General features: G+C 52.9%; 1 protein-coding gene across 1 annotated transcript in view; it reads right to left on the bottom strand.

Moving 5' to 3' along the window:
• ZNF777 (zinc finger protein 777) overlaps window positions 1–12,737 on the bottom strand; it is a 28,821-nt gene that overhangs the window by 15,096 nt on the left and 988 nt on the right. The window contains exons 2-4 of the mRNA XM_059396174.1: window positions 8,006–8,857; window positions 6,943–7,069; window positions 4,717–4,830 (exon numbers count right to left, since the gene is read on the bottom strand). Of these exons, the coding sequence (XP_059252157.1) occupies window positions 4,717–4,830; window positions 6,943–7,069; window positions 8,006–8,842 (1,078 nt within the window). The 5' untranslated portion in view covers window positions 8,843–8,857. The remainder of the gene's footprint in view (window positions 1–4,716; window positions 4,831–6,942; window positions 7,070–8,005; window positions 8,858–12,737) is intronic.

Raw genomic sequence — 12,737 nt, 5'->3', positions numbered from 1 at the left:
GCTGCCTGGGTGTTTCATCCTGGATGTCTGCTACGACTTGTGAGCCAGGTTGGGAGGAAGGCTGGAGATCTCAGTACCTGCATGTCACGCTTCACTGCCTACCTTGCATCCAGCGTGGTGTCCTGCCCTCCAGGGGCCCGGTGTCGCCTTCAGACATGGTCTTGTTCACCTTCTCCAGAGAAGTAGGCGCAGCTGTCCAGCAGGGCTGGGAGAGGCAGATGCTGGCTGAGGGACCGAGGGAGGCCGTAGAGGGAGGTGAAAGGCGTCTGCCCCATCTTCTGTTTTTAAGCCCACCTTTGCCTCATTTCCAGAGGTACCTCCGGTCTCCGCTCCTGCTCCTTCCTGAGTCTGCAGTAGGGAATGGGGGTGCAGTGCACACGGAGTTTCTCTTCTGCATTCCCCAATCCCAATTTTGGATGTAGCTTTCTAAATCAGTGATCACCCAGCCATCTGCGCGTAGGGCTTCCAGAATGTGCTTGCTGTTGCACACTCCTTCTAAAAGCCCTTCGCTCTTGCTTTAGAAGGATTCTGAGAGGTAGGAGTAAACACATGTTCAACCTGCCATCTTTAACTCGAAGTCTTTCTTCATGTGTGTGTGTTTTTTAATTATTTTTACTGAATAAGTAATACATACTTACTCGAGAACATTCTACAAAGCATAAAGAAATATGATTTTGTTACATTTCCATTCAATTTTTTCCCCCTATCTTTTGTTTACATCCCGGACTTCAAGTTACATTTCCATTTCTCCAGCAGTCACTTCCCCTATCGACGGATCCTGGTCATCAGCGTCACGTGAGCAAAGCCCACCTGAAGCAAACAAGGTCGGCCCCCAGCTCAGGCCCATATGTGCGCCCCCGGCTCACGGCTACCCTTGAAACAGCGAGGATGCGTGCTGGCTCCCTCCCCTCCCCGGCCGCTCAGCCCGCTCTGAGGGGCTTCTGCCCCATCACACCACCAGGTCACTGTCGCTGCCCACCTGCACGACCCGCGGATGAGTCAGTCTTTGCCTTACTAAGCCACACCGCGGAATTCAGCACGGCTGACCACAGCCCCTCCTTCTGGAAACCCTCTTCTCTTGAAAGACCCCACGACGCACTACCCTAACTTCGCGCGCTCTACCGCCTGAGCCAGCCAGGGCCCCAACTATCCTCCTGTCTTGCCACCTTTCTGACCAGTCCTTCCATTTCCTCCGGTTCCTCTGCCTCCTCCTTCCTTCTCCAAGTCCTTCAACAGCGGTTCTCCGCCTTGGCTGCGGGTGAGAATCATCCTGGAACCATTTTAAAGAACATTAACGCCTGGGCCCCTACCCAGACCAGTATATTCCAAATCTGCTCTAAAAGTCAGGGCTCCCAAGGGGATGGCCTGTGCTCTCTCCGGTCTCCCTTTCCAGACCGGGTCTATGCTACCAATGCCCAAATGTCTGTCTCTAGCTCAGATCTCGGCTTTTAACGCTTCCAGACTTTCTTCCCTCCAGTGAATTCTCCTCCAGGCACCTGGGACTCCTACTCGCCCTTTAGGTTCCCACTAGAAAGTCGTCCATGCTGTGGGTCTCAAGGGCCCGGATGCTTGCCTTCACAGCACCACTGCCCGCCTTAATGTGCGGTTGGCGGGGGATGGGGTTAGTTATTACTGTCAGTCTCCTGACGTCCTGCCTGGTCCAGAAAAACCCCTGAAGGGGTGCCTGGGTGGCTCTGTTGATAAGCATCTGCCTTCAGCTTAGGTCATGATCTCCGGGTCCTGGGATTGAGCCCCGAGTCGGGCTCCCAGCTCAGCGGAGAGTCTGCTTCTTCCTCTGCCACTCCCCCTGCTTGTGCTTGCTAATAAATAAAATCTTAAAAGCAAAAACAAGAACTAAAGAATGAACATGCAAATGAAACGGGGTATAAAAACTTCATTGATGATTTCAGTGGCTATATGAGAGTCTGCATAATGTAATATAGTATCTGTCCATCTTAATCCACAGTTTGGATTTTTTTTTTTAAGATTTTGTTTATTTATTTGATAGAAAGAGACACAGCAAGAAAGGGAACTCAAGCAGGGGGTGTGGGAAAAGGAGAATCAGGCTTCCCACTGAGCAGGCAGCCCGAAGAGGGGCTCAATCCGAGGATCCTGGGATCATGACCCGAGCCAAAGGCAGCCGCTTAACAACTGAGCCACCCAGGTGCCCCCACGGTTTGGATTATTTTCCTAGTGCTAGAGACTCTCAGAAAGCAAAGGACATTCTTAGGTCAAGTATATGAACATTTTTAATATTTAAAACATATTTTAAGACTAAAAAAATATCAAATTGCTTTTCACAAAGACTGAGAACTTGGATTCCAGCCATGCCTTCTGGTTTGATTTTACTCTCCAGTAATTTGTTAGGTAAAAATGGAAGCTGGCTTCCCCAGACCTTCGTTACCCTCCTTCGAGGGCCATGAATGGGAGCCCCTGCTTGAGTGTTTTGAGAGCAGGGTCGATATCAGAAGCATTTTTGCCCTCAGGGATCCAAACCATAAAAAAATGGGTTTATTGAATATATTCACTTAGCCAGTTCATAAAATTGTCATGTTCAGTGTACTTGGAACTCTGGAAAAATCTCAGGTTTCTAGGCTTTTCCCCACCAGTATTGCACCAGAGCCAGTTCTGCAGCCCCCCTTCTAAGGGGTGAGATGTGGGAGCTCTGGTAACAGGCTCTGCTAAGGGCAGGATCACAGAACAATCCTGCTCTCCAGCAGCCAGGGCCCTGGTCACACACGGAGGTGCGAGCCCCCAGCTGGCCCTGTGTGGCGGGGGTTCCCATGCCCTCCCCTGTGCTCCCTCCCGTCTGGGCTCCAAGCGTCTGGGGATGGTCCGTGGAACAAATGGCACATTCCAGCCACACAAGGCAGCCTCTGTGATGCTCGGGCCGCGGACGCACGTGTACCACAACAAATCGGGCCTGGGGCCCAGTGGGCTGAGGTTTTTTGCTTTCGATTCTGGCCCTGCTCTGTGGGAGGCCCGTCTGTGATGAGGGTGTGAACAAGCAGACCGGGGCAGGGGACAGAGGCTGTCGTCCCAGCGTGTGTGAGAGAATGCGCGCGGAGCAGTACCTAGACCACAGAACCCCACCGGGACATCAGATTTTAGGGGATCTACCCTGACCCACTTGCCCAGATTCTCATTCTCTGCCTCCCAGGCCTGGTTCTTACTTCTTCTGCTTTGAATTTCTCTCTTTTTCCCACGTGATCCTTGTTTTTGTCTGTGGCCACTCAAACTTGTGGACACAGACTTATTTTTTTCTAAACACACCATACTTTGTTCCCAAGTCCCCAGTCTCACCTGCTTTTATTTTTTATTTTTTTAAAAGATTATTTATTTATTTATTTATCTGACAGAGAGATCACAAGTAGGCATAGAGGCAGGCAGAGAGAGAGGAAGGGAAGCAGGTTCCCCACCAAGCAGAGAGCCTGATGCAAGGCTTGATCCCAGGACCCTGAGATCATGACCTGAGCCGAAGGCAGAGGCTTAACCCACTGAGCCACCCAGGCGCCCCTCACCTGCTTTTAAATCCTGATTTTTGTCTGCCAGAATGAACCAAGACTGGCCTCTACTCTCAACTTAAATCTCTCGCAAATCTCCAGGAAGGAGGGGTACTGGATTGCTCTGAGGGATGCCGGCACTTATTTTTCCAGAGGCTTCTGTCTCTTCTGTCACTTACAGCTCTCAGTCACCAGAGCTGACTTCACCCTAGATGTTGCTGGACCTCCTGCGAGGATCCAGCTGACAGGTCCCAGAACCAACGACATGATTTCGTAACTAGACCTGGCCTCTGGCTCTGGTGAGTTCTCCGGCTGGATTATCCTTTTAACAAAGACAGGATCACCCATGATGTCTGGCTGTGAAGGACAAGGATTGGCTTTCACTGCAGACCTTCAAGGTAGATGATTCAAGTCCAAAGGCAATTCCAAAGCAGGAGCTCCACAAACAGACCACGCTCTGCAAGAGCTGCAGCAGGGCAGGCACGTGGGCCACGGACACGGGGGCTGGCGAGGGCCGACGCCTACGCAGAATGACCGCGCCTGGGGTTTACTGGCTGCCAGTACAGCCCAGTCACCCCATCAGGCCCTAGAGACTAGGACCCGTCCTATTTTACGGATGGGGAAAATAAGCTTCCCCAAAAGGCCAAGTTATCTTAATCAGACCGCCGGTGAGCATAGAAGCCGGGATTTAAAAACGCAGGTATCTGACGCCAGGGTCCACACTTGAGACACACGCCTTTCCGCGGCCTCTGTCACACCAGCCCATCCACACACCGTTCTGCACATCGCACAACGTCTCCCGTCCAGTCTGTCTGTCCCTATCCCTCCACTGACCGGCTGCAGGATGGGGGTGAGCATCTTTCTCTGGAATGCTCCACAAGGCACCATCTCTAGCACCCTGACAAGTGACCGCTTTTCTTTCAGTTCTGGTTTTGTTTCCTGCCAAGAGTGGGGGTGACACCTGGTCATGTCAGAAACTCCCCAAGATGATGAACCCAACGGTGTCCTAATTTCCCAGCCACTTGGGCCACTGGTGGGGGGCAGGGGGTCAAGGAGGCGTCAGGCAGGTCTCGCACCTGCAGGCCTCCTTCCCGCACACATCTGCTAACACAGCCCTCCGGGGTCTGCTGCGGGTGGCGACACCCCACGCCGGGCCTCCTGAGGGCTGGAAGACCTGGAAGGCAGCGCTCTGGGCCACCCAAGAGCCACTCACCAGCACTGGGATCTGCGGGCGTCTCGCCTTCCTCGGAGTCCTCCTGCTCCTGCACGGTCGGCCTCTCCCCACGCTCCATCTGCGACATGAGGTCTGGTTTGGAAATTGCATAGTCTGGGCAGAAGGAAGGAAAGAAGGCATGCTATGTGGTGAGGTTGTAAAGGTGTCACCTGTGTGAGTGGGACACGAGGAGGAGCCCCGCGGTCAGTGGCAATGCTGGAAAAGAGATGCGCCCGGTTCCCAGCCCTCCTCCTGAAGGCCCCCGCGGTGTGTAGGCCTGTGCGTGCATGTGGGAGGGGCCTGCACGCGTGCGGGGCAGGGGGCAGCAGCCACGTGCACACCAGCAGGAAGTGACCCTGTCGCTGGTGGCCGGGGCGGCGACATGTCATGCCTTTTCATGACAAAGGCACACAAGAGAGTTGAAATTTTATAGGGTAAAAAAAATGAATCCTGACAAAAATCCAGAAGCTAAAACTCTAAGCACGGATAGTGTCCCTCACATTTAAAAAAGTTTAAAGCTCTCTGGAAATGAAGTTACCGGATGAAGACACGCGGAGGAGACGCGTGGAGGAGACGTGTGTGCGCCCACACATGGCTTCTTTGTAAATGGTTAACATCCGTTATTCTATCTAAAGAGCCACCACGATTCGTACAAGATAAAAAAGCAACTGTAAAGAGGTAATTCATAGAAGAAATGCAAATGGCCAGTAAAGACAAGAAAAGATGCACTAGCTCACTACTCATCAAAAAAAAAAAAAAAAACCCATATGAAAATAATGAGGTGTCATTCTTCACTCATCAGAAAGGACAACTATTTAAAACAAGGCCATCAGTTCGAGCCCCGGCATGCAGAGACAGCACTGCCACGCTCAGGGGCGTGAAGGTCACAGCCTTCGGGAGAAGTAGCCACAATACTGTGAGCGGGCCTCCTCTTCGCCCAGGAGACGCCCTCCTCAGAAGCTGTCCTCCTGCGGTACCCAGACAGGAGCACACGGACACATGGGGACGCAGAGTCCGGACTCGGCAGCAGGCAGGAGATGCAATCAGCCTACTCCCTGTCCACAGCGAGAAGGTCAGACGCCCAGCGGCTCCCTGGAGGGCCACACATCCTTCTGAATAGGACTACCTGTGCAACTGTGGAAAGCGGCCTAGGGCCCATCCTTCGATAGAGTAAGTCACCGGTCCCCATCCGTGCAGGCCACAGGCGGCCTGTGCCCAAGCTTGTGTTTGCACGTGCATAACTGAGGATGGGAAACAACGCAGGCCGAAGGGATTGTGCTGGTTACCTCTGGGGGGGCACGGGGGTTGCTCTTTATTCTATAAATCTAAATGGTTAAATTTTCAACAATTTCAATAAACTGAAATTTCAATTATGCATATACTTTAAAAAGAAAAGAAAAAACGAGTCAAATAGAAGAAAGTTCTCTTAATGGAGAGGTATGTGGATATTCAATGAACAATTCTAGCAAGAATCCAAGTTTCTAAGCGTAGACTTGCACATGTAAATGTTTTCCTTTTATTGCGTGCCCAAAGAGTTCCCCACACCAGACAGAAGAATATGTATAAAAATGAAGTATATTCTCCCAGGTTTTCCTCCTGAAATACTCTTATTAATGGAAACAACAAGAATGCACAGACTTCTGGGGAAGAGAGTCCTTGGTGAGACTGTGACCTGCTGGTGGAACCCAGCATGAGCATCGACCCCCCGGGTCACAGCCTCCTCTCTGCACAGAGGAGATAAGAACCCGGGGGACGCAGGCTCTCCATCAGTGACAGTGTTCAGTCACCTGAATGGGCGAAGGGGAGCGAGGGCTCATGCCTGTCCCAGTGCCCTCTCGGGAGAAGTGGGGATTAAGTAACTTGATTCTCATAAAGCCCTTCGCACTCTGCTTTGTAACAATTTCCTGGACAGACTCATTAAACATATAGGTACAGAGCCAGGAGGAAATAATGTAGAGGTGGGACCCTGACATCTGTCTCCTTCCCACCTGTCCCCGTGGCTTCTCAGTGGAGTGGTGCTCTGTCTACACGCTCTCCTCATCTCTGCTACCCTGGTGCCTGGGGCTGTTTGTGCTAACTCGTCGTGAACCAGTTAGAAAAACTGAAATTCGGTTTTTCTTGTTTCTGAGTATTGGGAGGACTGGCACTCAGAACTCCCCACGTCTCCAAATGAACCTCAGGCTCGTGTCCAGGAAGCCCCCCAGCGTGGGTGAACCTTCTCCTTACCCATAGAAACCAGAGACTCGTAGTTGCCCCGCATCACGTTCTTGTAGAGCTCCTTCTGCCACTCGGACAGGTTCCCCCACTCCTGCTCGGAGAAGTGGACGGCGACATCATCGAAGGTGACAGGAACCTGGAACCACACAAACTCAGCTTGGACCACCTGGACAGCAGTCATGGGCCCTCAGCCGCCAAATCCCAAGGTAACAAATAGCTCTCAGCCCCAGGCCCTGGCTCAATGTCCTTCTCCCCGTGGTGGGTCTTCACCGCAGGCCTCTCTAGAAATCTGGCCTGACTTCAGCCACTGTCCTGGCCCCACAGAGTAAGGGTCTTGTTTTGTCTGGTCTGTTTTTCTGTCTAATGGGATAATCCTTGCGGCTACAAAGCATGGTCTGCAGACCAGCAGCATTGACACCGGGGAATTTGCTAGAAATGCAGACCCCCAGGCCCCAATCTAGACCCACTAATCAGATTCTGCATTTAGTAAGATCGCCACACTAACATTTGAGAAGGTCTGGCATAGAGAATGCAGTCCAAGTTCCGTCCCTACATAAGGCTGTGTATAGGGACAACACACGAAGAACAGAAAGAAAACCAGTCCACATTCCAGTTCAGGATCTTCTGGGAAAATAATATTAAAACCTAACTATTCTCTAGTTTTTTAGGATTTCTCTTGAAATCACATTTTTACTGGCATTAACATAATTTCTAAGTCAACTGATAAAAACGTGGAGCAGGACAGAGCCCCAGAACCTTCCACCAAGGTCTCCGTCCACCTCTGACAGTGAACTCCCAACGTTCACACCAAGTCCCACTCACTGTGACCTGAACGCCCTTCGGAACTGACCATCCCTGATCACTAGGAGGTCCTCTGACCTGTTTACCCAGGGCTTAACCAACAGGACAAACGCGATGTTGGCGTGTCTTGTGCTTGGTGAAGTCATGCTAGCAACTAGGTGTCATTATATCTGTCTCCTTAACCACCTCTTTTTCCTTCTTTTATATGAAATTCCTAAAGCACATGCAATTCGGATCCCTCCTTGGGAGGCCCCGGTTGGGATGGCTTTACCTTGGGGACCTCTCCATTGCTGCCCGGGGGCAGGCGCAGGATCCAGAAATTTCGGTTTTTCAGCAGGTTCTCCATGTTCTCCAGCCGCCTCTGCAGCAGCCCGTACTCCTGCAGCAGGGTCCCCAGGACAACCCACTTGCTCTCTAGGTGGTTTGCAAACTCCACGGCCGTCTTCTCGCAGTCCGCCAGCTTCTTCTCGGCCGTCCCCGTCCGCCCCTCCAGGGTCAGGAGCCGCATGGCCTGGGCCTCCAGTTTCCTCTCCACCGCTTGGACGGCAGCCCACACGGCCAAGCGGGTGATCTCCGCCGTAGGGAGTGGTGTGTCCTTCTGGGCTGCAGAAGAGATCTGGAAGGGAGTATCTTTTTGGGATACAGGGCTCTGAAGCAGGGGGTCCATGTCAGTCTCCGGCACTGTGGGGGAAAGGGACAGGGGGTCTTTCTCGGGAACTTCAGGCGAGTGGAGTGGGGCTTCTTGGTGGGGGGTGGAGTGGGACAGAAGTGATATTTCCTGTTCAGCAGCAGCTGGGGGTGGATACTGGGTCTCTTCTTGGGAAGTCAGGGGACCCTGGAGATGAGTCTCTTGCTCAGAAGCGGCCGGATACAGGAGTGAGGGTCCCTTCTGGAGAACATGCGGCATTCGGCCAGAGGTCTCTAGCTTGGGAGTCTGGGGCAGGGAGCCTTGTCGGGGAATGGGGGGAGACGAAGAAGGAATCTCTTTGGGGGGAAGAACGCGGGACTGGAACAGAGTTTCTCGGGGGATTCCGGCAGGGGCCTGACGTGGGGTTTCTTCTTGCAGAACACTGGGGAATGACAGAGGTGACGAGCGTTGGGTCTCCATGTCCAGCTGCTGGACCTGTGTTCAAGGAGAGAAAGGACAGGATTGAAGGCCACAGAATCCAGATGGCAAAGTAAATGCCAAAGATCGGCACCCACCGAAAAGGGTCATGGGTTTCCTGGTAATGAGATACATTGCGTGGACACGGGTCTCTTCTTGAGAGCCTAGAGCTGATTTAGGTATCAATTATGAAACTATTATTAACAACAAAGAAAAGGTGGCCACCGTCTGTGTTGGTAGAGCTGTCTCTTTCTTCACAACACACATCTCACGGGGACCACCCAGGACTAGAAGTGGACCAGAGGACAAGATACAGGCCTCTGCTCTCGGTCCTGTTCCCGCCGACTGCTGCCGGCTCACTCGGCCTCTCTGTTCTCCCTGTCCTTGCCCATAACACAAGGACAGTATCTGACACACCTGCCACCTCACGGAGTTTGAGCACAGAGCATCAAAGAAAATAAGACTTTGTAAACCACAAGAGCAGAACTGTCAGTGCCGGGCACCGTTATGACCCCCAGACTCCCAGCAAGGTGGGAGGAGACCCCAGCGGGGCTACTAAAGGACGTCCCTTGACGAGGAACTTGACATGTGGCCCCACTGCTCCTGCTTGTGTCAGGAGGCAGTCCCTGTGCCCTCTGTCTTAAGGGCAAACTTAGGGGAAACCTTAAGTTTCCCCGACTCTGATCAAAGCTGAACTGTGGACTTATCAATACAATTTCACCAAGCATGTCTACGGAGAGAGGCCAAATGGGCTTCTGGGTATCCCAGGCAGACAGAGAGAAGAGACACCCTGCCCGAGCCAGGCCAGGGGACAGCAGTTCAGCCCCTTGTACGCGGGAGCCAAAGCGCCCAGGGCCGATGGTCCCTACTGCAGGAGGCGCGCTCTGGTGGTCTGAGTTCCTCCCTGTGGTCTGTGAGGTGGGGAAGGAGAAGCAGAGGCCTGGAGAGGCTGGAAATGGAGCGGAAGTCAGCCATTCTGTGACCCTCGTCAAGACTGGTGGGGCGACTAGAACTGACATAAAGACTGACTCCTTTGGGGATTTTCATTCTTCACTCTCTCCCTGTTCCCCACCTTAGCCACATTCGTGTTGGGAGAATTCTTGTGTCACCAGGGAGGTGAAGCCAAGATCTTCTGAGTGGCCAGCTCTGGGTTTACTGAGCCCATCAACAGCGCTATCGGAACCGAACCGAAGTTCTTCTATAACACGTTTGTCCAATTGCTCGTATCTTCCTTCAACCAATCTGCTGAAGGACCCACTGCTGGGCCACGTACAAGTGGTCTTTAATGTAACTGGAAGCCCCATTCTCTTCGTTTGAAAGGGAGCATATCCAGTCTGACCCAGAGTATATGCTCAATGAATGTCTGCTGACTGAATGAACAATATAAATGATTGGGTCACGTGAAAAAACAATGTTAGGGGACAGCATGACATTGCTTCGGTCATCTGTCAGAGCCGTCTCAACTAATTTGTGTCTCCTACCACTTTCCTTCCTTCACTTGCTCATTCATTCACTTACGAGGCCTTCACCGAGACTGCACCACACGTTAAGCCAAGAATTGGAAACCGAAGGCCTGTGCAGGCAGAATGTTCTCAAGGTAGTATGATCCAATAGTTCTGCAGCTAACCAGATGTGAGAGCTTATTAGTCAGATAACAGCTAACAGTTAGTCAGCACTTACTGTGCGCCCTGAACTGTGTTAAGCATTTCAAAGGGCTATCTCTCACGTCATCCTCAGGAAGCCCTATGAAACTGGGACTCTGAGAACTGTTACCCACACTTAGCAAAGGGAGGCGTGGAAGTTTGGAGAGGCCAACCCGCTCGCCCAAGGTCACACCGCAGGCTGGCCGCAAGACACCGTAGGTTGCCTCTGGGCCTCAGCTGTCAACCCAGGTAGCAGGTCAGGTTAAGTGTTCTGAATCCTTTCTGCCTCTAAAATTCAGAGAAGCCTGGAGAGTAAACACAGACCCGTGGGAGGGTCTATGGTTGGCAAGGCCTTACCCATAAAGACATTTCATAGACCCCTTTGAAAACTAATGAAAATTGTGGATTCTCTCCCTCAAAAAACTAACAAAACAAAACAAAACAAAAACACAGGCGGGCACACACACACACAATTCTGCAAACACTTTCAAGGGGTTCACAGACCCCAAAACCTGGAGATCATCAAGCTACGTCTCAACTTGTCACAGGTAAGGGCAGACAGGACAGCCCTCTGGGACAGGAGCCTCAGATGCCAGGGGAAAATGACCAGCATAACGGAACACAATAGGCACATTATGGCCCTGTCCTTCGAGGGGGGATTAGGGTATTTGCCTACAACTAATGGGAAGGAAAAATCCCTGGAGGCCAAGTTAGTCTCCCTGAGTAATACACGGGTTTAACTAAAACAATGAAAAAACTAATTATAACAATAAAAAACTCCAGTATAGTACCTAAAGCCAGCAGAGTAAGATACGGTTACCAACTTGTCTAATCAGAGCTCAAAGGAAAATACCATTTCTTTGCTGTTACTAGACTGGCTCTCTCCACTTCCAGATTTGGAGGACTGTAGAGGGTTGAGGGGGGCACAGGAACATACCTGTCCTCTACCCCTAAATTAAAGCCCCTTGCTATAATGTCCTCCGTGTCAGTAAACCTGTGGCTCAATTTTACCCTAAGCATAGAGGGATGGAGCTATAAATATAGTATCTAAGATTAATAAGCTTGCATTCTCAAACTGTTGTGGGCAGGGGGAGAATTCTAGACTATAGATCATAGGATTTAACCCACCCTCCCTGCCTCGTGCATCCCAAGTGGATGGGGTCCCCAGGACTCATGCATATCAGCAGAAAAAAATACATCACCATTCATACCGATTTATAAAAAAGCCATGCCATTTTCTTGAATGACCCAGTGTGGTTAACTCAGAATTATATACCATTCAAGGGCCCTGGAGACCAAAGCCCAGAGGTAGGCATTTTTAAATCTCCATTTTGCTGTATTTTTCCAATAGATGATTACTATTTTTATTGAACCAGGAGGCTCTTTAGAAAGCATGTATCCCGACCCCCTCCACACAACAGTAAACTGAGGCTCACAGGCGCTGACTCCCAGCAGCCATCCTGCTCTCCAGCACGGCCACCGCATCTCAAAAGAGCAGGTCTGCGGGGAGATTTCAGGGCTGGTTTTTCAGAATGGCCCACTAAGCAGGACCACCGGCCACGAAACCCTTAGGAGCTCGCTCCCCAGACCCCATCCGTCTGGACACCCAAAATCTGGCGGGGGGGGGGGGGCTCCAGACGCAGAAGCTGGAGGCCCAGGCGCCGAGCCCGAGGGTCACCTGCTCCCCACGACGCAACCGCTCGGCCGAGCCTCTCACCACGCTGTCACCTCCCCCCCGACGGGCCGCGTCCACCGCGCGCCGGGCCAGGCCCCTAACCCAGGCGAGGCCGCCACCAGAGCCGCCCCCTCCCCGTCCAGGCCCGCGGCCCGAGAAGGCTGGCATTTCTGGGGACGCGGGCACCGGGCCACGGAGGATTCGCTACGTGACCTTGGGGCAGGCCGGGCAGGTCGCGGCCAGGAGTCTGTGCCTCAGTGTCTCCGCTCTGCGAAATGGGGAGAGCCGCGTCAGCGCCGCGCTCCGGCCGCGGGAGGCTCGGCGGGGGCGAGCTCTGCGGAAAACGTGCGGCGGCAACCCCGACGGACGCAGCGCCGGCTCCGCAGGGAGCGAGGCGCGCCGCCCCGGGCGCCCACCTCCGGGCCCGCGAGCGTGCCAGGCCCCGGCGTCCCCGAAGCCTCGCCCGGACGGCGGCCGGATCCTCGGCCCCGCTCCCATCCCGCAGCCCGACCCCCCCCCCCGCCGCCCCCGTTAAGGGGCGCGCGAGCCCGCCGGGCCCCCCCCCAACCCCCCACGTCGC

The sequence above is a fragment of the Mustela nigripes genome, chromosome 4 (genome assembly GCF_022355385.1).
Source record: "Mustela nigripes isolate SB6536 chromosome 4, MUSNIG.SB6536, whole genome shotgun sequence".
Taxonomy (NCBI): Eukaryota; Metazoa; Chordata; class Mammalia; order Carnivora; family Mustelidae; genus Mustela; species Mustela nigripes.
The sequence above is the reverse complement of the archived record's forward strand: the minus strand, read 5'-3'. Positions and strand labels throughout refer to the sequence as shown.